Below are 23240 nucleotides of genomic sequence, written 5' to 3'. Positions count from 1 at the left end.
AGTTTTTCAAAAGTCTCATTATTGCATAAGAGAGTGCTTTGTGATTGCGACGCATGTATTACAGCAGCCAGCCACAAATTTCATCAATCACTTTAACACTTTCTTAAGACCTAAAATGTTGTGTAAAATGGTCTTCGTGTAATAAATTTGTGACCTGTTTTGCATCCCTCAGATTCTGACTTTGCGTGCATGTAGCGCGTCAGCGTTGTGACCATATGTTTCTTGTGATTCTTGCTTCTTCTACTCCCTTCTTACATCTTTTAAGAATTTGCCCAAGAGTTTAAAATCGCCCTGTATACATGTATATCATATGTTTGTGTGTGTCTACTCGAGTTTCGAGTACGTACGCATATATACGTGTCTACCTGAGTATATAAGTGTTCGTATATATACGAGTATAAGCGGGTTTATACGTGTATAGTCGAATGTATATCTTTATAGACAAAAAATACTTGCAAAAACCCATATACTGCGCGTTTATTGGTGCATTTATGTGAATACGTATATATACGTGTCTACACGAGTATATGCGTAAGCATACGTATATACTCATATATTTAATCCTGTTTACTGTAAAAACAATACATATTAAGTGAAATAATTATTTCATTTATGTCTGCCTCATACTTAAATACTAAGTGATGTTTAGAAGGACAATATTAGTTTTAAGCCTAATATTATGACCACTTTACCCCATCTTACTTAAATTGTTCTAAAAAATTAACCAAAATAGATTCAGCTAACTGCTAATGAGTAAGAGTACTTGAAACATATAGGAAGCTTCCTGCGCAGTCAATCTGTTCATAATTCTAACAAAAAAAATTTCCCAAGGAAGTTAAAAGAGGTGTTTAGATTTTGAAATGTTTCATATTCACACAAAATATTTTATTTTACCAAATAAAATTTTGTCAAATGTGAAATTTTGTATTCAAAATGTAGGTTCTAACTGCCCTATCGTAAAATAAATTTTTCACATTCATTCGAACATTTATTTCCAAGCTATAGCCATTTATTTAACGTATGACCACTTTCCCCCACCAGACCCTATGCATAACAGATCCAGCCATATATTTCAATAAAAATAATAGTAAAAAGATTGAATGGCAGTTATATAATGGCTTTATCAAATAAAAAGTGCTTAAATTTATCACAATAAAATAATTCTCAAGAGTAATTTTTCAAAAGTAATTTTAAATGAAACACCGCATTACGTTGTCATAAACGTATTTTCATGCATACAAAGGATGAATCCGAAAAACGGGCCCAACTTTGCGGGATCATAAAACGTATTATCGGCACCCAAGCGGTTAGAAGATAATTATCCACTGTCATGTAAAAAAGGATTAACATATAAATGCGAGTTAAGTCAAAAAACAGTAGCAACAAGAATATTATTAGGAAATTCTCAAATAAATTGCTCAAAAGAACGTCTGCCAGCTGTTATAAAGGTTTTCACACCTGCGAACTGACGCACATTTGCAAAGACACTGAAGACACCGTTAGGACCAAAAATTTTATGACGAGTACGGTTTGAATAGTTGCGTTCTATCGCCCCATGAAGCTTGACCCAAATTTTCAGATTCACCCTGAATTTACGTTAAGAATATCGTTAGAGTGGATGTGCAGATCAATTATGCTAAAACTTTTAAAACTATTAGTGAATCAGCTTAGTTCAGAGCCAATTTTCTCAAAATCACTAATTTTTTTAAGAAAGAATCTTCATCAACTAAGTTCTTTAATTCGAGTTTTTTGCGAAACTTAGTAAAGCTCTGAAAAAGTATATCTGCCAATGAAATAATCTTTAAACATTAATTGCATGAAATTGGAACTTCGTGATGTATATTTTTTCAACTTACAACATAAATTAAAAGAGACATAGAATCAAAAAAATTCCTATCACTATTGGGAAAAGATTATTTATGGTAAATTATACCATAAACAACCATTTCATTCTTAATCATTAGCATTTGGTATATTGATCCATTTTAGCAGCAATTAAAACCTCAAAATATTCCGATCCTTGAGAAATGTTCATAAGGAATTCAGTTCTCCCTGCACAACTGTTTGCAGCTTTTTTAAAAGTAAAATTTTAGTATACTCACACACATTCTTCTAAGAAATATCTTAGAAATTTTTACTCCCGCTAGCATAAGTATCATTTTAGAAACCTTACTCTTCGCAACTATAAAAAGAGATGCTTTCTTTTATGCAATTCTTCTTAAGTGAAAATTGTATTTAACATCCTTTTATTAGCCACTTGAAATCAAAAGGCCAGTTTTCTAATCAAAAATATCTCAGGGTATAATTGTGATAAAAATTTTTAAGAAATTGGCATTTTTTTTAAAGTGAATGAATGAATTCATTTTAATGTGGAAGGTTTCGTCTTTTTGCAAGCAATGACAATCTTTTTTCCGTAGTGCATCAAAAATAGTTTGATTTACAAAAAGTATAGTTGGGGGGGGGGGGGATAATACCGCGCTACTATCGCGATGCAAAAGTACTAGCTACATTTTAAAAAGTTAAGAGGAAAATAACAATTTTCCGTGATATAGCTACACACTTAATTTGAAACTTAACAGTTAGAAAGAAAAAAAAAAGCCATTTTCTGCCAGGTAACGATTTTCACTTGATTTGAAAAATTCGGGTTAGGAAAAATTTTGTGGAGGAACAATATAACAACTGAAAGATTTCCAAGTTAAAAAAACCGAAGCTGATTTCCTCGACCACAGAACTTATTAGACTTGGTCTGAAGATTCAAAAAAGTAGAGGTCAAAAAAAAAAATAAATAAATAAATAAATAAATAAAATAATAATAAATAAAATAAATAAAAATCCATGTCTGATCTTTTCATCGTATGTTCAAAAAGAAAAACAAAATGGCCTAGAATGTTCAATTATTCATTTTATTTTTTTAACGAAATAATTGATTTTTCACTGATTTTTTTCAAAAAAAAAAAATATCTCCTATCTCAGAGTCTTGTAAAATGGGAAAATGTTTTAAAATTGTCTTATTTATAGTACTGACATTAAAGTATATTTTGTAAATTAATACAAATTAAACGGGAATTCATCGAAATGAAAACTATATCAAACAAATACTATTTCAGTATGTTGTTGCATCATTCTTCTGTTTTGTGAAGCAAAAATTGCACTTAACCGTAGAATTTCGAGAGTATTCAAATTTCAGATGGGAAACGGGGTGATAAAATAGCAAGAGTAATAAGCGGTTTCTGTTACTTAAAGCACTGTTTTGATCATTTTACTGATAGATATATAGAATTGTTCGGATTTCTTGCTTGATCCCTAATTAATTTTGAAATTGACAACTTATAATAAATCTTGTTCTAAAAGTTAAGAATGCTGCAGCTTATAAATTGGAACCTCTTATTCCATTACCTATTTTAAATGTAATAAAAATATGTAACTGAACAACTTAAGCACCCAATAGAAGCCTCAGAAAGAGGTATTTTATCATACAATGCGTACATGTAAGCGTACGTAAATGAAACAAAACAACAATAGACAATGAGTTTCTTCACTTTTTTTGCTGTTTTACAGCAAAACCCGTGCCTGAGGAAAAGTTAAAAAGCTGATCTTCTCCCTATTGCGGAAAAAAAAAGAGGAAATAAACGAATAACTTATAATTCAGTACCTACGCTTTTAGTTTCCCCTTATAATAACTTTTAATTTAATTGCAAACTTGTTTGCTCTCTTTTTGTAGTATTAGATTACTTTTTATGTTATCAAAATTGAAACTTAGCAATTGTACGAAAAAGAACCAGTCGAAAGGATTTAAAATATTTAAGACGGTGAAACATGCTATAAATCTAGTAAATGTTCAATATCATCGATATTTGCGTCAATGTCATCCCTAAAAGGAAGTATCAGAGAGTCTCGTCTCCCATTACCATATTTACCCATCAGTTGAAGTTTGAAACAGGGGAAATAGACGCATGACATTAAAGCCTACCGGTAGAACAATTTAAATAAAAAGAATCAACAATATTAATCGATTGATAATGAAATAAATAATTACTGGTATTTGAAAAAACAAATTTTAAAAATCAATTGTAAGTTTTAAATTATATAGTTAAAAAGGAAATTTGCTAAATTGTTTCGATGCATTTCATTTTAAGTACACTAATTCAAAAAACACTAGTTTGATTACTATTTTTAACTGTCCCCATCTTTCGATTCCATAAGAACCCTTGCAAACAAGTACAAGTATTCATTTCTACGATTGGTAAAATGGTACATAAATGCCACAATATCAGTAATGAGAAAATTGAAACTATGAATTGACATCGACATAGTGTGATTTCGTAAGTACTGTTTTTATTCCACAAAAATAAATGCATAAGTAACATCGCGTGCCTTTTGCACGTAATACGAGTTAGTGACAAAAGCATAACGGTTATAAAGAATAGAATTAGTTTTTTAATTAAATTCTAGTTAAAATATAGTTTTAGTCACAAGACACAAATGAGCTATACTAGCAACAAATTAAAACAATCCGATTGAAACACATAATAAAGAAAAAGAGCAAACAATTTTGTACGATCATTTGCAGCAACTCTATAAGTTTCTAATTAGACACAGAGCTTTGATTCTGAATAGCAATCGCGGAAACAAGAAAGCTAAAAATAAGAGAAATGTACCGCGACTACTGGCTGAGAAAAAGCATTAAACGTAAATGTATTTTAGAAAATAATATTCAGATTAAAAATACTGTAAGTTTGAGTTGATAAAAAACTGCTCAGTTTACGTACCCAGTATGCGTATGCTAGGGGAAATCGCTTTTACACACATTTCAATTATTATTCAAGTCTTAAAGTCAGAACTCTCTTGAAGTCACTATCCGTTGCTTGGCAAAAGTATTGGGCATGACTGATTGTAGTCGATTTTTCAAGATCAGTTTCAAAAGAAGAATTTCCAAAGATTGTACACTATACATATATTTTAAATTTTAGTTTAAGATTTACTAGCTTTGCTCACAAGATCATCATAAAGTTTAGAAAGATCCACGTTTTCCTGCTTTAATTTATTAATGCTGTTTTCCAAACTTGTTATGGTTAATTCCGTCCTCTGCAATTTGGCATTTAAAACTGCCTCTTCTTTCTCTTCGGCTGTTTTTAACTTGGCTAGTTGAGTAACTTGAGACTTTTTCATAGCGTCTTGTTTGACTTCGAGCTCAGCAGTTTTCGTCTCCTGTTCTTCTAGAGCTTTCTTCAGATGTTCTAACTGTTTTACTAAACTTTCTTCATTATCTTTGTAAGTTTTTATCATGCTTTTACTTAGATTGTGTCGACTAAATAGTTCTTCAAAAGATTTACTCAATTCTTCGTGGCTCAGAGCCTCTTTTGAAATCTCTTCCCGTATCTTTTTGTTTTCAATTTGCTTATTATTATTTTTGTCTTGTAGACGCTTCACTTTTTCTTTTAAAAGTGTAGTTTTATTAATCATGTCCTCTGATGCCTTTAAGTAAGCTTGACAAAGTTTTCTCATTTTTAGCAGTTCCACCTGAGCATGTTGTTCTTGTTCTGCAGCTTTTTTTCTGCATTCTTCCAGAAACTTTTCTTCAGCAGCTTCTTTGTGTTTTCTTAAAATTTCCTTTACTTGCTCCTCTGTATAACACTTTTTCCCGACATTCAATGTCCTTATAGATTCAATATTAGATTCACTTTTACCTTTACCAGAATCGTCAGCATCAAACACACTGCTGTTGCTTAAATCACTTACGGGTGTTTCATAAAGTGGATCGAAACGAAAATATACAGATGATCTCTTGTCTGTTGTTTTTATGTTCGATTCAGAAGACGACTCATCGATGCTGCTAGCTTTACTTATTCTGGGCTGAAGCGTTAACGGCAATTTTTCTTTTTCAGACTCTTTCAAAAAAAACGACGACTCATCTGCACTACTTTTGTCGAAACTCTGCTCGGTTTCATTATTTGAGCCTCTTAACTCCAAACACTGGAACTGTTCCACCAAAAATGTCATATCACCAACTGTAGTTCTACCGCATAAATGTTCGGGACAAGGCGATTGTTCGTATTTTTCATGAAAACTTCTTGCGTATACACTTTGATCAGCATCCAATAAGCTAAGTTCCCTCGATGGATTCCTCCATGCAACAAAATCCACCGATGCTGTATTATCACTCACTGTGGAAGACGCAGACATTTTTTTTTATCCCAAAGCAACCTTTGTGTCTCGCAGTCGCCTTTAAAATGAGTAAGCTTTTGAAAAAATTTAAACACAAATTCCACGCATGTGCATTGAGCACAAGTACGAAGCATGCGCATTAATAATGATTATTTTACCATGAGTATCACCAGAGCCAATCCTAGGGTGCCGACCGCCCATGTGCAAAGACCTAATGTGCCGCCCCTGAAGAGCAATTTGCAATTGTTTTGACTAATATTTTACGCCCATATAAATCTTTCTTCAAATTTCTCTATCAAGTTCTAGTTAAAAAAAAAGCAGAAGAAGTATGAATTTATGTAAAAAGTTAGAAACTCCTTAGGTACAATTTATATCTTTGAACAAAGTAAAAGATACCGAAATTTACTAGTCGTAAAAACGCATTTTATAGTCTGTCTTTAGTGACATCAGAGGAAGGGGGGGGGGCGGATCGTCTCCAGAAAATTTGAGAAATTGGCGTATGAAAAATAGCTGCAATTAATCTTTGGTTGTGTTTGGTAGCACGGAGAACGGAGTCGGGAACATTCAAGGTCCATGAAGAAATTTTCAATATTGACGTCAAAAACTGCAATTTTATCAAATTTTTCGAGATTTGAGGGGAAAGTAATGTTGGAGTTCTTTCCTGAAATTCTTTCAAAATTCATGTCAAATTGCAGCTATTTTGTGTGACCTTAGTTTAGGAAAGATCGGCGCTCTTCCCAAAAATTTTCTGAAACAGAAGTTTTAAATAGGCAATTTCGGGTTATCTTTGTTGAAATTGCTGGAGGGAGGAAGATTCGGTCGTCTCCTATCGGAAGTTTTCGAAATTGAAGTTTAAAACTCAAATTTAGGCTGTCTTTGGTGACGTTATGTCTTCATTGTTTAGGGTCAATAAAAACTTGGGAGGCTGGGTGAAGCACTAGTGGCCTTTATAGAAGACACCCTTTTATGCTTCGGGGGGGGGGAGGATTTTCGTTACTGCCCCTCCCCTGTATCCATGCCTGATTACCAGTTCTGTCACAAATTTTGCAACTAAATGAAACGTGTGTGTGAAGAGTTGATATTAATGGATAATGGAGCAACACAATGTGCTCTAACATTCCTTTTTTCTTAAAATGCTATGCAGTTGGAAAATTGGCACTTACTTTGATAATTGAACATTTAAAATTCAGCATATTTATTCGACTTATTATGTTATCTTGTGAGAAATTCTTGAGGAATTTTGCTTGATTAAAAGAACTATATAATACGCGGCCTGCGGCCGCCCCTTGCTTTGGCTGCCCGTGTGCGGTGCACACTCTGCACACCTGCTAGGATCGGCCCTGCGTATCACGGGACGCTCCCGCGTCCCGTGATACGCATAGTGATACGCATTACGCTCCCGCGTCCCAGCCGCCAAGAAAACCAAATGTCAGCAGCCAACAAAAGCAAATCCACCGCCAAGAAAGACGAAAGAAAAAACGCGATTAAGGAAAAGTTTACACGACAGAACGAGTTGTAGTTTTCTGGGTTTTTCACCCCTCTGTATCTCAGCCCCATGAAGGCCCCCGGAGTTGATTTTTGGTACACTCAATCTCTAGTGGCCCCTGAAGACATAAACCAAAATACAATCCCCGGGACCATCAGGGGGAGGAGGAATTCAATTTAGAAAATCGCTGTTCAAAAAAGTTTTCGCTTTCTTTAACAGGGCTACAGTCCAGACGAAAAGACGAATCAGGCTGAAATTTCGTACACGCATTCCTTGTGCCCTACTGATTTGCCTTTTGTGCCATTTGACCAGCTCCACCTCCCCCCTCGTTCTTACCCCCTCAAATTGTACCTTCCCGAGGTTCTATCACAGCCCCCTTGGGGCTATGGTGATGATTTTTTGTATAGATATTCTTCGGGGGCCATTGAGTACATATACAAAAATTCAGCCCCCAGGGACATCATGAGCTGGAGTAATTAAAGTTTGAAAATCACTAATTTCCCCCTAAACTCTTGTGTACTGACTCTCAGCTCATAGGCTTTGCTAATCTCTGACTGCAATTGCAAGGCTAGAACAGGTCTAACATCTAACAGTTATTCAAAAGTTGTCTTAGGAAATGAAATTCCCCACAATCAAGACTAATAAAACAGATCCAACAGTTTCAACTAGACGTCAAATCGCGGATATCGCAAATTTGCCACATCGAGTGCGCATGCGCGCGGACTTCAGCTCATTGGGCTTTCTGTTTTAAGATTCTATGTTGTTTGTTTATATTTAAGCATAGAAACAAATTAATGAATGAGATTAAAATACAGTCCCCCCCCTCCCCCCGCCCAGTTTCGTTGATAGAAATTTCCTTCCTTCCTGTTTTTCAGTTTTGATATATTTCAGGAGGAAGAAATTTTAAATGTCAGTGAAACTGGGGTTAAGCATTAGAATATTTTGCGTGACATATTATATAAAACTTCACGCATATGAATATGATACTTCTTAACTTTATAATTGAAAGTGAAAAAGAGTACTTATTTATTGGTTTGCCTATTTTCTAAATTAATGTCTTTTTCACAAACATAACACATTACGAATTGAAAATATATGAAATATGTGTGTGGATATCCGTATTTTGCAGTAATTTGTTAACAGACAAAATTTTTGCAACTAATTTAAGCAAGACTTTTGAAATGAGCTAAGTTCGCGATCATGTGCAGTCGCTGTGACAAATTTGGGACATCCACGATTTGACGTCGAGTACATTTGTTTAGATCTTCTGACACATTCAAATTTAAAATATTTAATGGCTTAGGGGTTTTTTTTTTTTTTTTTTGCGTGGTGAAAACATGCGTTATTTCGTCTTTTTAATGAACTTTTAAACAAAACTAGGTATTAAACAAGACTAAGACTTCCGTCAAGAGAAAGATAAATCAACAAACAATTAAAATTATCCCATAAAACGTAAAATAATCCACGATTTAAGAAAAAAAAGTCATTAAATGAAAAGTGAAAAGCTAGATTAAAATAGCCCACAAGCTGTAAAACATTTAAAGAAACCTTCATGAAAATGTTGAATAATCCGTCAAATAAGGAAATTAATAGAATTTATTTCGAAGTTGTAAAATACTCGAAAACAATATAATTTAATATATAGTATTTCACTATCCAAGAACTTTTCTTTGCAACAGAGAGGATACAAAGTTAAAATAAAATTTAAACGGCCCAACTCTCGCAAAACGAACATGGAATCTTAATGATCAGAAAATAACTTGACGTAAAATTAGGCTTGCCATTATTGTTCCTTAAAAACACAAAGCAACGTTGTTTCAATTGAAAATTTTCTGACTTGAAGTTCTCAATTCTAAAAATACAGACAAAGTAATAATATCAATGCAAAAAGATGTGATATCTCATCAAAAACAACCCTGTTGTAAAAATTTCCCCGCCAAGAAAACCTTTAACTTTTCCGCACAAAAAAGAAAACCTGCATCCTAAACCCAAAAACCCTCAGCCATAAAAATTTATGATATCTTACTTGCCCGCCAACTATCTGCCAAACTATCATCCTCTCTCTTCTCCTCTTTCATCACAGTTACTTCCATTAGAACCTAATCCCAACTTCAACTCCTCAGAAATATGGATAGATACTTTAAATTGTTTATCCTGTTTGGCGGGAAGCTTTTCAAAATGAAGTGGTTGCTTGGTGAGCAAAAAGCTTCCCACCAAATAAAATATAAACAATTTAAAGGGTCTATCCATATTTCTGAGGAGTTGAAGGTATGAGGAGGTTCTAATGGAAGTAGGTGTGATGAAAGAGGAGAAGAGGAAGGATGACAGTTTGGCAGATACTTGGCGGGCAAACTAAATATCATAGCTTTTTTAAGGCTGAGGGTTTTTGGGTTTAGGATGTGTTTGAAAACCTTCTTTTTTGTGCGGAAAAGTTAAAGGTTTTCTTAGCGGGGAAATTTTTACAACAGGGTTGTTTTTGATGAAATTAGGTATTGCACTACCGATTTTGATTCTACTGTTAGATTTACGTTTGAAGCTACCGCTCATGATTTTGACTTTTTGTTATCTATTTTTTTTATAAGGGGTACATTATTTATTGAAGTATATTTTTCTTGCTTCAAGTCTCTTTATTGACGATAGTATGGAAGAGTTTACAACACAAAGAAAGAGAAAGTACACAGACGGTGGGAGTCGAACTGGCAACCGTCCGCAGTTCCAATGTTACTTTATTTTACATTTCAATACCATTATGGAAACTATTCTCTCTACCGCATTCAGTATCGTAGTATTTTAGTACAGCATTTTTACGTGCAGTGCGATCTATAGATATAAAAATGGATATTTATGTGAGAGTGAGTATGTTCCTTTTACAGATCCAGTTTTCGTTGGATTTTGTCAAATTTGACAGAGAGGTTCTTTGATGCTCAGGAACTCACAAAAGAGGGTTTTGTTCTTCTATAGCCGCGTTCATAACGCACTTTTCGACCCGGTAAATCCCCGCTCTGGCTCCACAAAAAACCGATTGAAAATTTTCCTGTTTCCAGGTAAAAAGAGGTTCTCCCATTATACCACAGAAAGCGGTTTTTACCCAGCATCCTTAGTGGCAAGTAGACGAACTTGTTTCGCGTAATGCATTCTAGGCAAAAACACCGCTTTCACTCCAGAAGCTAGCAGGAGTAGAAAGATTCCACATAAATCCCGCAAATAACCGGAATGCGGTAAAAAGCAGTTTTTTTCCTGGGTCGAAAGTGTCCATGGAAACGGCCCTTATGGGGGAAAGTCAGAACATTCGGGAAACGGAATGTAACGCCTATTAATAAAAATGATCAAATTTTTGGAATATAAAAAAAAAACTTCTAAGAGGTCTAAATTTAAATTGTGATAAATAAAATTGCTCTTTTCTGACGGAAAATTTTGCACTACAGTAAACTCCCGATTATCGGCGGTCGGATTATCCGCGGCTCGGATTGTCCGCTGGTCTTTTAACTTTTTTTTTTCCTTCAACGGTGGTGACTTATGATTATGTTATTGTTTGTTTTTAGTCTTTTCATATATTTTTACAGTCAATGTTATTGATTTTAGCTATAACTTTTCTGTATGTGTGAGTTTTATTCCTATTTTTTAGCTATTGTATACACCAGTATCGTTTTTTAGCTATAATTCGGATTATCCGCGGTTTACCATGCCACTTTAATCCGCGGATAATTGGGAGTTTACTGTATTTCTTTTTTTTAACTAAGCCAGATTGTTTAACATGCGTCACTTGACACAACTTTTATTTTCGAAGTAGACCGCGAAATTTATAAAACATGTGCAATTTAACAGACTTCCAAATGAGCACATAACTTCCGAAAATTTAAAGTAGCACAAGATTCTTTTCTGAATCGTAAGGATTATAGTTCATAATTTCTGGCCTTGTGATGCTCAGGGCAACATTTTCACTTTCAATATTTTTCTTCTGCTATTTTAATCATTTATTTTATGTGCGATTTGTTCGAGCTGTGTCAAAAGATTTTGCCATTTAATTTCAATTATTTCTGTGCTTGTTTTTAACAGGATTAGATGCTGAAACAAATTCTTACAGGGTTAAAAAAAACTAAGTATTGATAAAAGATATAAATGTAAAGCTATTTACGATTTGATTTTCGTGTTTTATTGAAAGAAAAGCACGTGCGGAACTGATTGATGACAGCACTCACGCACATTCAAACGCATATTAATAAAGCCATATAAATACAAGACTAAAACGTTGTGCATCAAAGGGGGGGGGGCATTTTCCAAATGTTTATTTTTAGAAATGGATACAGAGAAGGAAATATATGACAAGTTCCCAGCAATTAAATCCCCCCCTTTTTCCGTTTGTGATTAAAAAAACTTGAAAAAGTGTAAAAAACATGGAACATCTATATTTAAAAAGAGGGATTTATGTTTTTGTATGTGTGTATATGTTCCTTGTACAAACCCACAGTGTATGTCGGATCTTTTCTAAATTTGGCACAGATTGATGCTCGAGAATTTACATGTGGGGAGGGGTTCGCCCTTTTGAGTCCAGGGGAGTTTTTCAGCAGAAAATCCGTGAAACTGGATGTTTCTCGCCCATTAATAACGATGACTGAATTTTGGAAATTAAAAAATATCCAAAGAGGTTCTAAATTTAAATTGTATGTCGAAAATTGCTCCTTTCTACACGTTTACGGGAAATTTTACATTATTATTTTATCTTGCACTAGCAGTACACGCACGGCAATGCCCGCGCTAAGAAGTTAAAGGAAGTTCGTTGAAAAAAAAAAAAAAAAAAAACACGCCCTCCGTCCCCCTTCTGAACATTTTTCTTCAACTAAAATGCGTACACACCTTTTCATCAGACCTATCAAAGTCTCTGTGGAATTTAAAACTATTCGCCAAAACACATAAAAAGATCAACAGTAGCTTTAAAACTCAAAATAATCCTTTAATGTTCATAGTTCATCGCTTAACGCGCCAACAACCTCGCTACCGTAACCCTACCCATTAGTGAGTAAAGCGGTTTTTTTTTCCCCTGCATTTTCGAGTGTTTCGCCAAATAAACAATGTTAAAATGAAAACATTATAAAGAACAATCACAACTGAATAATACTAGAAATCAAATTATTTACTTAGATATGTAACTATCTTCAACTATAAGAACAAAAACAAACGTTGAAGAAATAAGGAAAACAAAACCCCATAGAAAAATCCTACAAAAACAAATGAGGTACCTGGAACATCGGGAAAAAAAACAGCATTCAAAAATCTGTTCGCTGATCACAAACAGCGTAGCATGGGCATGGTTCCTCGCAGCTATCGACACTGTCGGTCAATGCCCTCTCGAAGAAATAACTTACCCCACCATCTATTACGAATTCATAGAACTAAACTTACCCCCACCATCTATTACGAATTCATAGAACTAAACTTACCCCGCCATCTATTAGGAATTCATAGAACTAAACAATTAATTAAACATTTAATTTGCAATAACAAATATTTCGGTCAATCTGGTTTTAGCCTTCCTCTTCCCGAGATTAGTACGTTCAAACAGACAAAAATCTTCAGTTTTATAATATTAGTATAGAAATAAATTTTCCTGTTTTCATAACATATCTTATTGCTGCTGCACTCTTATTAGTCATAGCGTAATGTTATATAGCCTATAGCCTTCCTCAATGAATAGACGATTCAACACAAAAATAATTTCGAACCAGTAGTTACTGATATGAGCGCGATCAAACAAACTGTTAAGTTTTTTTTAAATAAATTAATTAAATAAATTTTTTTCTTATTAAATAATTAATAAGAAAAAAATAAGACAATGATACGTCATATATATATATATATATATATATATATATATATATAATATATATATATATATATATATATATATATATATATATATATATATATATATATATTACAAATCATTTTTTGCATTTTTTTACGATAATCTCTAAAATGTACTCTCGAGATTTGCCTCATGTCAGACTCGAACCTACACTCTCTGGATCACGAAGCCCGCGCCAGGTCGAGCCACTGTGGCAACACACGTCTTGCGTTCCAAGCATTTAATATTATAACATAAATTTTCCCGTTTTCATAATATTTTTATTGCTGCTCCACTCCTATTAGTCATAGCGTGATGTTATATAGCCTATATTATATAGCCTATACCTTTCCTCAATAAATGGACTAACACAAAAAATTTTTTTTTTAATTCGAACCAGTAGTTCCTGAGATTAGCGCGTTCAAACAAATAAACTCTACTGCTTATATTATTAGTGTAGATTTTAAACTGATTGTTGAGCATGCGTCGCTTGACACAACTTTTACTTTCCAGGTAGACAGTGCAACGCCGAGCAACGCAGCTAGTTATGTTTATAAATGGAAAGTGGTTGTGTGGCGTACAATGATTGGCTAAATTAGTAGTAAGTCCTTGAAATATCTTTCAATTATAAGCCTTAAACTTTTGCATCCACAATCACTGTCCTGAATTAAGTGAATTTTTAAGATAGGTAAAACAGTTGAAAGAGTTACGGAAAGGAACTTCCGTTTTAGGAAGTTTTTTTGTGGAAGGGACAGGTTTTTTTTAGGACTTAGTTTTGTGGAAACAAATGTAAGTTTGTCTAAGGATATTTCTGTAATGACTAAACATTTTGATTATCGTCTATATACACTGGTGTGCAAAAATTAAGTACGAAGTCGAAAAATTAGCATATCAGCTGAACGAAGAGGCAGAGCGGACAGAAAGACCAATCAGGAGATTAAGTAATGTGATGTACGGTAGCACATGCGCAGATATGCAGGGCAGACGTAATGGGGGAGTGTCTGAGTAGTATAAAGCATGTTGTCGGTGTAAGATCAGTATTGCTGGCAAAGAGATTGTACGCCGTATAGCAGTTAAAATCACACCGAGTTGCTGCCTCAGCGAGAAATGGCGAATAATCAATCTGTTAGACGACATCTGGATGCTTTTACCCGAGGTTGAATCATTGGGAAGTTGGAGGAAGGCCGCAGTGTGACAAGTGTGGCTGCAGAGTTCGGAATTGCTCACAGCATCGTTTCACGACTTTGGAGACAATTTCAAACTACAGGAACAGCTATCCGGGGGTTCAGTAGTGGTCGTCCACGAGGAACTACACCCGCAGATGACCGGTATATTGTTTTACAGGCCAGAAGAAACAGGCGGCAGACAGCGGGAGAAATCGCTAGACACACGACACAGGCGACTGGACGACCGATATCGCGTTTTACCGTGGCCAGAAGACTGCACGGTGGTGGTCTGTTTGCACGACGCCCTATACGGTGTGTACCTCTAACGCCTGCCCATCGGAGAAGCGTTCTCTGTGGTGCCGGGAACACCGGAATTGGAGAGACAATGAATGGGGACGAGTACTCTTTACAGATGAGAGCAGATTCAGTCCTGAGTTGCGATTCTCATCGCATACTCATCTGGAGAGAGCGGGGAAGCCGCAATCATCCCTCGAACATCATTGAAAGGGACAGCTATGGAGGTCGCGGTGTTCTCGTTTGGGGAGGCATCATGCTTGGTAGTCGTACAGACCTTCACATCTTCGACGCAGGTTCAGTCAACGGGACCCGTTATTGTAACGAGATTCTTCTTCCATATGTGCGTCTTTTTAGAGGCGCTATGGGTCCGCAGTTACTTTTCATGGACGACAATGCACTATGTCATCGCACAGTAGCTGCCGAACAGCTCTTAGAGAGTGAGGATATTGAACGTATGGATTGGCCGGCGCGATCTCTGGATCTCAATCCCATCGAGCATGTATGGGATTTTCTAGGCAGACGCTTGGCAGCTCGTACCTTACCACCAGTAACGATTCGGGAGCTTCGATTGGCGCTGCAAGACGAATGGGCAGCAATGCCTCAACAACTCATTGACACCCTCATTCTCAACATGGCCAGAGGCTGTGAAACCTACCTAGCAGTCGGGGGAGATCATATCCCCTACTAAAGACCGGATGTTTCTTGCTGGACACCCATCACAGGGATGTTTCGGCCTTCAGTCGCATTGCGCTCCATGCTACTTTTTCAATAAAGCTTCTTTTTATCCCTCTGATTTCTCTTTTAGTAAGTGTTGCTTACATTACACATGTCCTTACGTATTGGGGATCTTACGGTATTAAATGTGTTGATTTGGAAAGCTTTTGTACAAAGTTATATTGAAAAAACCGTCTCGTCCTTAATTTTTGCACACCAGTGTATAATTAGGCCATATTTCATCTTTCTAGAAAAATTTGCTTGCACTAATTATACTGAATAAAAAAAAAAAAAAAAAAAAAAATTTAACACTTTTTTTGCTCAGACTTATATAAAATGACCCCCTGAATCCATATATGAAGAGCTCGGGGCAGAAATGTGACAAGTCGCAAGGAATGACTATTCGGTCGAAATTTTTGTTTCTCATAACAAGAATTGAAATTAACATGGAATAGATTAATGTTATTTGGAGAAAAACATATCTGGTTTTATCATTGCAGAATATAGAATGTATAATACCTTGGAAAAATTCTACAAATACGTTTTGTAAGTTGGAAATTTGCCTACTGAAAATTCACATCACGTGGCATATCACATTCTTCCCCCCCGAACCCTTCATATGATCACTGTTTTGTGTTTTCCCCATCGTCCACCACTTTTTGAGATAGCTTCTCTCTATTGTTTTCAGCTTTCGACAGCGGACTAAACAGCTGATTGGCTAAAGAGATGAAAAGTCAAAAATATGAACACTTGCAGCAAAAAAAGATCCTCAGAGGGGTAACCTTACTCACACATTTAAAAAATCATTAAAAAAATATTTTTTCCGTCTTTTTTTCCTTTGGAAGTAGAATAAGATTATCAGCGACACTCATATATATATATATATATATATATATATATATATATATATATATATATATATATATATATATATATATATATATATATATATATATATATATATATATATAGTATATATATATATATATATGTATGTATATATATACATACATATATATATATATATATATATGTATGTATATATATACATATATATATATATATATATATGTATGTATATATATACATACATATATATATATATATATATATATATATATATATATATATATATATATATATATATATATATATTATATATATATATATATATATATATATGTATGTATATATATACATATATATATATATACATATATATATATACGTATATATATATGTATGTATATATATACATATATATATATATACATATATATATATGTATGTATATATATACATATATATATATATATATATAATATATATATATATATATATATATATATATATATATATATATAATATATATATATATATATGTATATATATATATATATATATATGTATATATATATATACATAAGCATATTTCGGACTCATGTCCGAAAAATGCTTAGATTGCAATTAAGAAGAGAAGAAAGCTCTTGGAAACGTAGCATGTTGCATAGGAGTCGCATCGCATCTCTTCAGGATAAAAAAAAATTATTAAATAGAAACAAAAATCTCGACTGCTTAAAAAAATAAAAAGAAAAAGAAAAAAAATACAAGTCCAGCAGTTCAGAATGTTTTTAGGTACTACTGAATAACGACACCATTAAAATAGTTTTATAATCGATACACACGTAAGACAAATCATAAACTCAAAAGCAGAATAGATGGCTCAACAGTAGGGGTCCATTCCTTTTTGACCAATCAAGAAACCCTCTAAAATTTGAATGGGTCCCGACTGTTAATCCTTCTGTTCTGCTTTTAAATTTATGATTTGTCTTGTGTGTGTATCGATTATAAAACTATTTCAATGGTGAAGTTATACAGTAGTACTTAATAACATTCTGAACTACTGGGCTTATATTCTTTTCTTTTTAGTTTTTTTTTTTTTTTTGGTTTTTACGCAGTCGGGTTTTTTGTTTTTATTTAATTATTTTTTTATTTTACTTTTTTTAGTCAATTTTCATTGACTTAGTTATTATGATTATAAGACGGTAAATTTCACAATCTTGTCATTTTATTGAGAGAGTGTATATCGTGAGGATTACTAAGTAACTTGCGGCGATCTAAACTACTGATTACTAGTCCCTCTAGGTAACTAACTCGGCTTAAAGCTACATATGCTTGACCTTAGCAAAAATGCGCGAATTTAAGTCCACCACAGCTATATAAACAGCCTGTATAACTCATGATGACGCGAGCTCGGAAACGTCGTCAGTCAAATCTTTCTCGAAAAAGTAAAAATGCCCGAGAAAGTACACGTCGCGCAATTCAGTCCGCTAAATCACGACAAAAACAAATGCAACATGTTAGAGATGAAAATCGAATTAGTAGACATAGTAAACAAAAAATGCAGGCAGTGAAAACGCTACTTGCGTTTGCCGCACGCAGGTAGCGTGCAAGACACGATTTCGAACTGACAATATGGTGACTGGCTGTTTATATGGTGAATTTTGATTACTGTCATGTGTTTAGTGACACTCCCAAGGTTAGAACAAATCGATTGACGTAAAAATCATCAAAATTGGCCAAGGCGTTTAGCCTCTACAACGCCACATAGGAACAAACGAACATACATAGATTCATAACACATTAACCCCCTTTACGCCGCGCACGCGTAGTCGGGTAAAAAAAAAATATTCACTCAAGTTACATTTACAGATATAATTAAGATTTAAAATGAAAGTAAGTATTCTTTTAGTGTATCATTAATGTATATATATGTTTCTGTGGATGCGCCCAGAATAGAGAAGTTTTCGATTTTTCAATTTTATTTTTATATGATAGAGTAACATGTATGAACATCATAGGTGAAAAAAAATTTTGCGATACGATAATTATTTTTTTTTAATTAATTTTTAAAGTTCAAGCAATTGTGACGTCAAATGGCACAGGAAGTGACGTCATGCGCGCTTCCGCCGCGGGAGAAGGCGAAGGACGAGCAGTTGGCTTCGAAGACGAAACGTAAGGCTTACCTCCTCGCATTTAACTCCTCGCGTTTCTGAAACATTAAACCTGTCATCCTCTCGGAAATATTCGAATACCATCATTGATGTTACTTGAGGAAGATTACTAGATTGTGCTTTAACGAATCAGGTCTCCATAGTGTGTTCAAAGGGTTTATTGAATTTCTAAAAAATAAAAATATCAGAGCGCTCAAAATGTCCGTAGCGAAAACAAGGGATCTTCGGTGGAAGGCTGCCCATTAGTGCCGAGTGACGTAAGCTCGTGACGTTTCAGAAGAGCGCACTTTTGCGCGTGGATTTATAAAAATTCATTAAATATCAATCACGGTGTTTTAAAATTCGGCGATGGTGAATTTTTTAGTTTTGAGGGTCAATTAACAATATCCAATAGTCAAAATATGAACATTTAATAGGTTGCAACTTCCCTATTATAATATATATATATATATATATATATATATATATATATATATATATAATATATATATATATTATATATATATATATATATATATATATAACAAGCTGTAAGAATTTTGAATAATTAACTGTATTATAATATTATAAGTATGAAAATTATTTTTGCCATGAGAAAAAAATGCTACCTGACTTTTTGAGCATAGCACTTTTTAATAATTGCCCAAAGTCACATTTATCACAGAATTAACACTCGTAAAATACCACATACATTATAAAAGTACCAAACGTCCGAAAATAACGGTGCATAAAAATAGTACGTAGTAGTACATATACAATAGTTCTCCTAAAGAAAAGTTGAAAAATGTTTGAATATACATTATGTGAAAGGAAATATTAACAACGTTAATATTTCCTTTCACTTTTCAGCACAAAAGTATTTCTTATTTTCCCTTCTATGGTGTTGTGGTTGACAGTTGAAGTGGGATCAAAAGATTTAAATTTTAATGCTTTGTACGAAATATTTTTAATTTTATTTTCTCACGAAATGAGTCTTATATAGACTGACATTCTTATACATATGTAGCAATTCTTTTACTGTATACTTATAATAATAATTATTACATGTAACACAAAAAAAATTTCTCAATTTTGCAGAGATTATTATTATTATTAAAGGCGACATAAAAAAAATCTGGTCACAATATATTTACAATTTAAACTGTGTTGAAGAGGTAAATCTTACATGAATAGAGATTCTTGTTTTCACACATATCTCATATTTCTTCCCCACAAGTCTCATAATAAATTGAATTTGATGCTCAAGGCACTACGAAAATATGAACAGAATTTTGCTCATAGTGCATTGAAACACTTTACTATGCATTACGGAAACACAAACTGAAAGAAAAAAAAAATCAAACTATTAACTGGAGAATGGTTGGGGGGAGGGACTTTTGACGAAAAGAGATAGAGCGAAGAAAGAGGAAGCAGATGATACTGGTAAAGGAAAGTTATAATATTTTTTTCCTCTACCCTCCCCCCCCCCCCTGATGCTTTCTGCCGATTAATGTTCTCCATTGCTTTCTGGCAGTGAGAAAGGCACATTTTCTGTACACTGGTTCAACTATACGAACAATCTGGCTCTGATAGTATGATTTCCGACGGGCTAAAGATTGAACGATTCGGTTTGTTAAAAAAATTTTTGAAAAAAAAAAAAAGAACCGATTTCAAAATTGCTCTAAAAAGTGAAAAATAATTTTATTCTTTAAACACCATCGATAATACTTTTAAACATAATTTTTGAAGTTGGCGCAAAAACGATCGATAAAATCATTCACAGCCATAACTCAACTACAAGTATAAATTTAACCACGTCCAGTTTCTTCACTACCACATGCATTACGCATTGATGACAGCATATTTGAGTAACGATATAAATGTTTCGTTCCTAAGTTTGGATGATTTTTTGATAAAAATATGAACGAAGCATGGTTACAATGGATTTTACTTTTTGTTTTTGCGCCAACTTCAAAAATTATGTTTAAAAGTATTATCGATGGTGTTTAAAGAATAAAATTATTTTTCACTTTTTAGAGCAATTTTGAAGTCGGTTCTATTTTTTTTTTTTTCAAAATTTTTTTATTTCATTCTTTTTAGTGTAAATGTAGATATTTCAGTAAAAGTAAAGAAGTTACCTAGTAAGAAGTGCGGCTCTATATCACTGTATTACTTTAGAAAAGCCTTTATTCAAAATTATCATTACAATTACTATTAATGTTACAGTTATATGGCACCAAACTTTTATAACAATGAGTTTCATATTGTCGCGTAGATGAAGATAGCGAAGGCAATGTGAAAGCCAAATGAAGCGAATACTCGTTAGTCTCAACTCGAGATCTTTATTCAGAACCACGAATGAACGTTACATCTTCTTATATACAACTTGAAAAAGTGCTGGAACTTTCCAGACTTGAAAAGATACAGAAATTAATAGAACATTCGAGAAAATTCGGGAAACGGTAGAAACGAAATTTTAGTAAAATTCAATTTGTCCTAGTCGGTATTTGAACCCGGGTTGCTCGTGTGGGAGACGAGAATTCTACCACTGAGCCACCGTTATCCACGGATGAAACGTGCGAACTTCGCTACAATATCATTTTAATCATTTAATAGGGAAATTTACTGTTTTTTGCCCATAACTTTTTTTCTAAAGAACAAATATGGTCAAACAAAGTAATGGGACCTAAGTTGAGCCATCCTCTATCCATTAAAAAAAGAATCATCAAAATCGGTTCACTAAGTGAGACGCTATGAGTGGACAAACAAAAAAAAAAACATACATACGGTATGAACTGATAACCGCCTCCTTTTTGAAGTCGGTTAAAAAAGGGGTAAAGAAAACCAATGCTATTGTACCGGACAAAGCATTTGCTATTGTACCGGACAAAGCATTTGCTGTTGTACCGGACAAAGCATTTGCTGTTGTACCGGACAAAGCACTTGCTATTGTTCCGGATATTGTCGTTGTTCTCCCAGTATAAGAGTTTCTCTTCTATCAATCCAACCATAAATGAACTTGTCCATTTTAAAGACTTTTTAACAGAGCCACGGTACTATATTTTCTTCATTATGTGTTTGCTGTCTCATAACTAATTTTACAGAAATTAGTAGGTTTCAGATTGTACTTTAATGCATAAATTACTTAATATAAATCATTGATAATATGAAAGATACCGGAAATGTCATTAAAGTAAACAATTTGCAAATGATGGCATACAGGTGATTTTGGGGATTACACCTTTTCAATGCAGAAAAATGAGCTTATGGATAAATGAACATACGAAAAATTTCTGAGTGAATAGTCATCAACTGCACTCTTACCTCAATTCTTGGCAGCTCATGGCAAAACTTCATGACAGTTTTCGTTGCAATCAAGTTGTGTTCAACTGCAATTCTGAAACACACACATAACTATTACATATTTTTATGCAAAATAAAAATAACAATTAAACACTTATGTTCAAAATTTTATTTCGAAAAATAGCTTAAAAATATTTTAAAGCAAGTGCTGCCCATGCGTCAACGTCTTTCGTCAATGACCAACGTAATCTGCCCGTACTATCCATAACCGGGTACCGTGGTAACTATTTCAAATTTCGTAAGTGTAGAACAGAAACCAGTTCTTTTTTCTGCTACCGCATAGATTTCAAAGGAACAGCTTCGTACATCCCCATCTTGGAAATGTGTGTATCCTGTTTTACTGGGGAAACTAATGACTCGTTATTTTCTTAGTTTTACGGCTGCTTCATGTTGAATTGCGTGTTTTTAACGGATATCTTCTTTTTCTTCACTTTGTTTGAATTACAATTAATTGTATAATTACGTCATTTTATTTACTTACTAGCCGCCTGTGGCGAAAAGCTTTACGCCATTCGACTTTCTATGCAAATAGTCTCCAGAAAAAGGGGAGGGGGATACTCTCAATGTACATTTTGTCGGAAAATAGTAAAAAGCACGTCCACTTTTATGTAAATGCATTATTTTTCCAACGTCAGGGGGGGGGCATTTATCCCCCGTTGAAGTCCCTTAATGACGGGTCTATCAATTTCATACTGACCATCTACCTATATCGACCTGTACATTTAGTCATCTATCTATCTATACGATGTATGCATGTCTACCTCTGATGATAGTTAACAATCTTTTTCTATGTATATAAGTATTAATTTGAAAAAAAAAGAAAAAAAAAACACATTTTTTTCTCTACACGCAATGTCTATCTATCTACTTCTACGATCTATCTCTAAATTATCTTATGTACCTCTATTTATTTAAATCTAACCGCCAATCCCTAACAAAAACAAAGATCGTTCAAAAAACCGCGCGCTTTATTTATTTAATTAAAATAGCACAAAAAAAAAAAAAGCTCTATGATCCTCACAGTGTGCAAAAGATTAAAAAAACACTCGCTGCCTTTATTGAATTAAATGCACACAAATATGTGACGTTAAATAAACACAGCAAAACGTATGTGTTGGGGGGGGGGGAGAGAAAGGAATAAATTCCCTAAATTAAAAAGAAAAAAAAATAAGCTAAAGCAAGCGCTGCAGTTAAAACACGTGGCTATGGCGTCA

At 33.8% G+C, this 23240-nt stretch overlaps 1 protein-coding gene across 4 annotated transcripts in view; it reads right to left on the bottom strand.

The window, feature by feature from the left end:
- The window catches only part of LOC129219383 (fatty acyl-CoA reductase 1-like), a 75143-nt gene that overhangs the window by 26861 nt on the left and 25042 nt on the right, over nt 1-23240 (bottom strand). For all 4 annotated transcript variants that reach the window (XM_054853768.1, XM_054853771.1, XM_054853770.1 and 1 more), the window contains one exon: nt 21988-22060. In XM_054853768.1, the coding sequence (XP_054709743.1) occupies nt 21988-22060 (73 nt within the window). The remainder of the gene's footprint in view (nt 1-21987; nt 22061-23240) is intronic.

Source organism: Uloborus diversus, chromosome 3, assembly GCF_026930045.1.
Source record: "Uloborus diversus isolate 005 chromosome 3, Udiv.v.3.1, whole genome shotgun sequence".
Classification (NCBI taxonomy): Eukaryota; Metazoa; Arthropoda; class Arachnida; order Araneae; family Uloboridae; genus Uloborus; species Uloborus diversus.
Note: the sequence above shows the minus strand (reverse complement) of the source record. Positions and strands in the feature narration are given on the sequence as shown.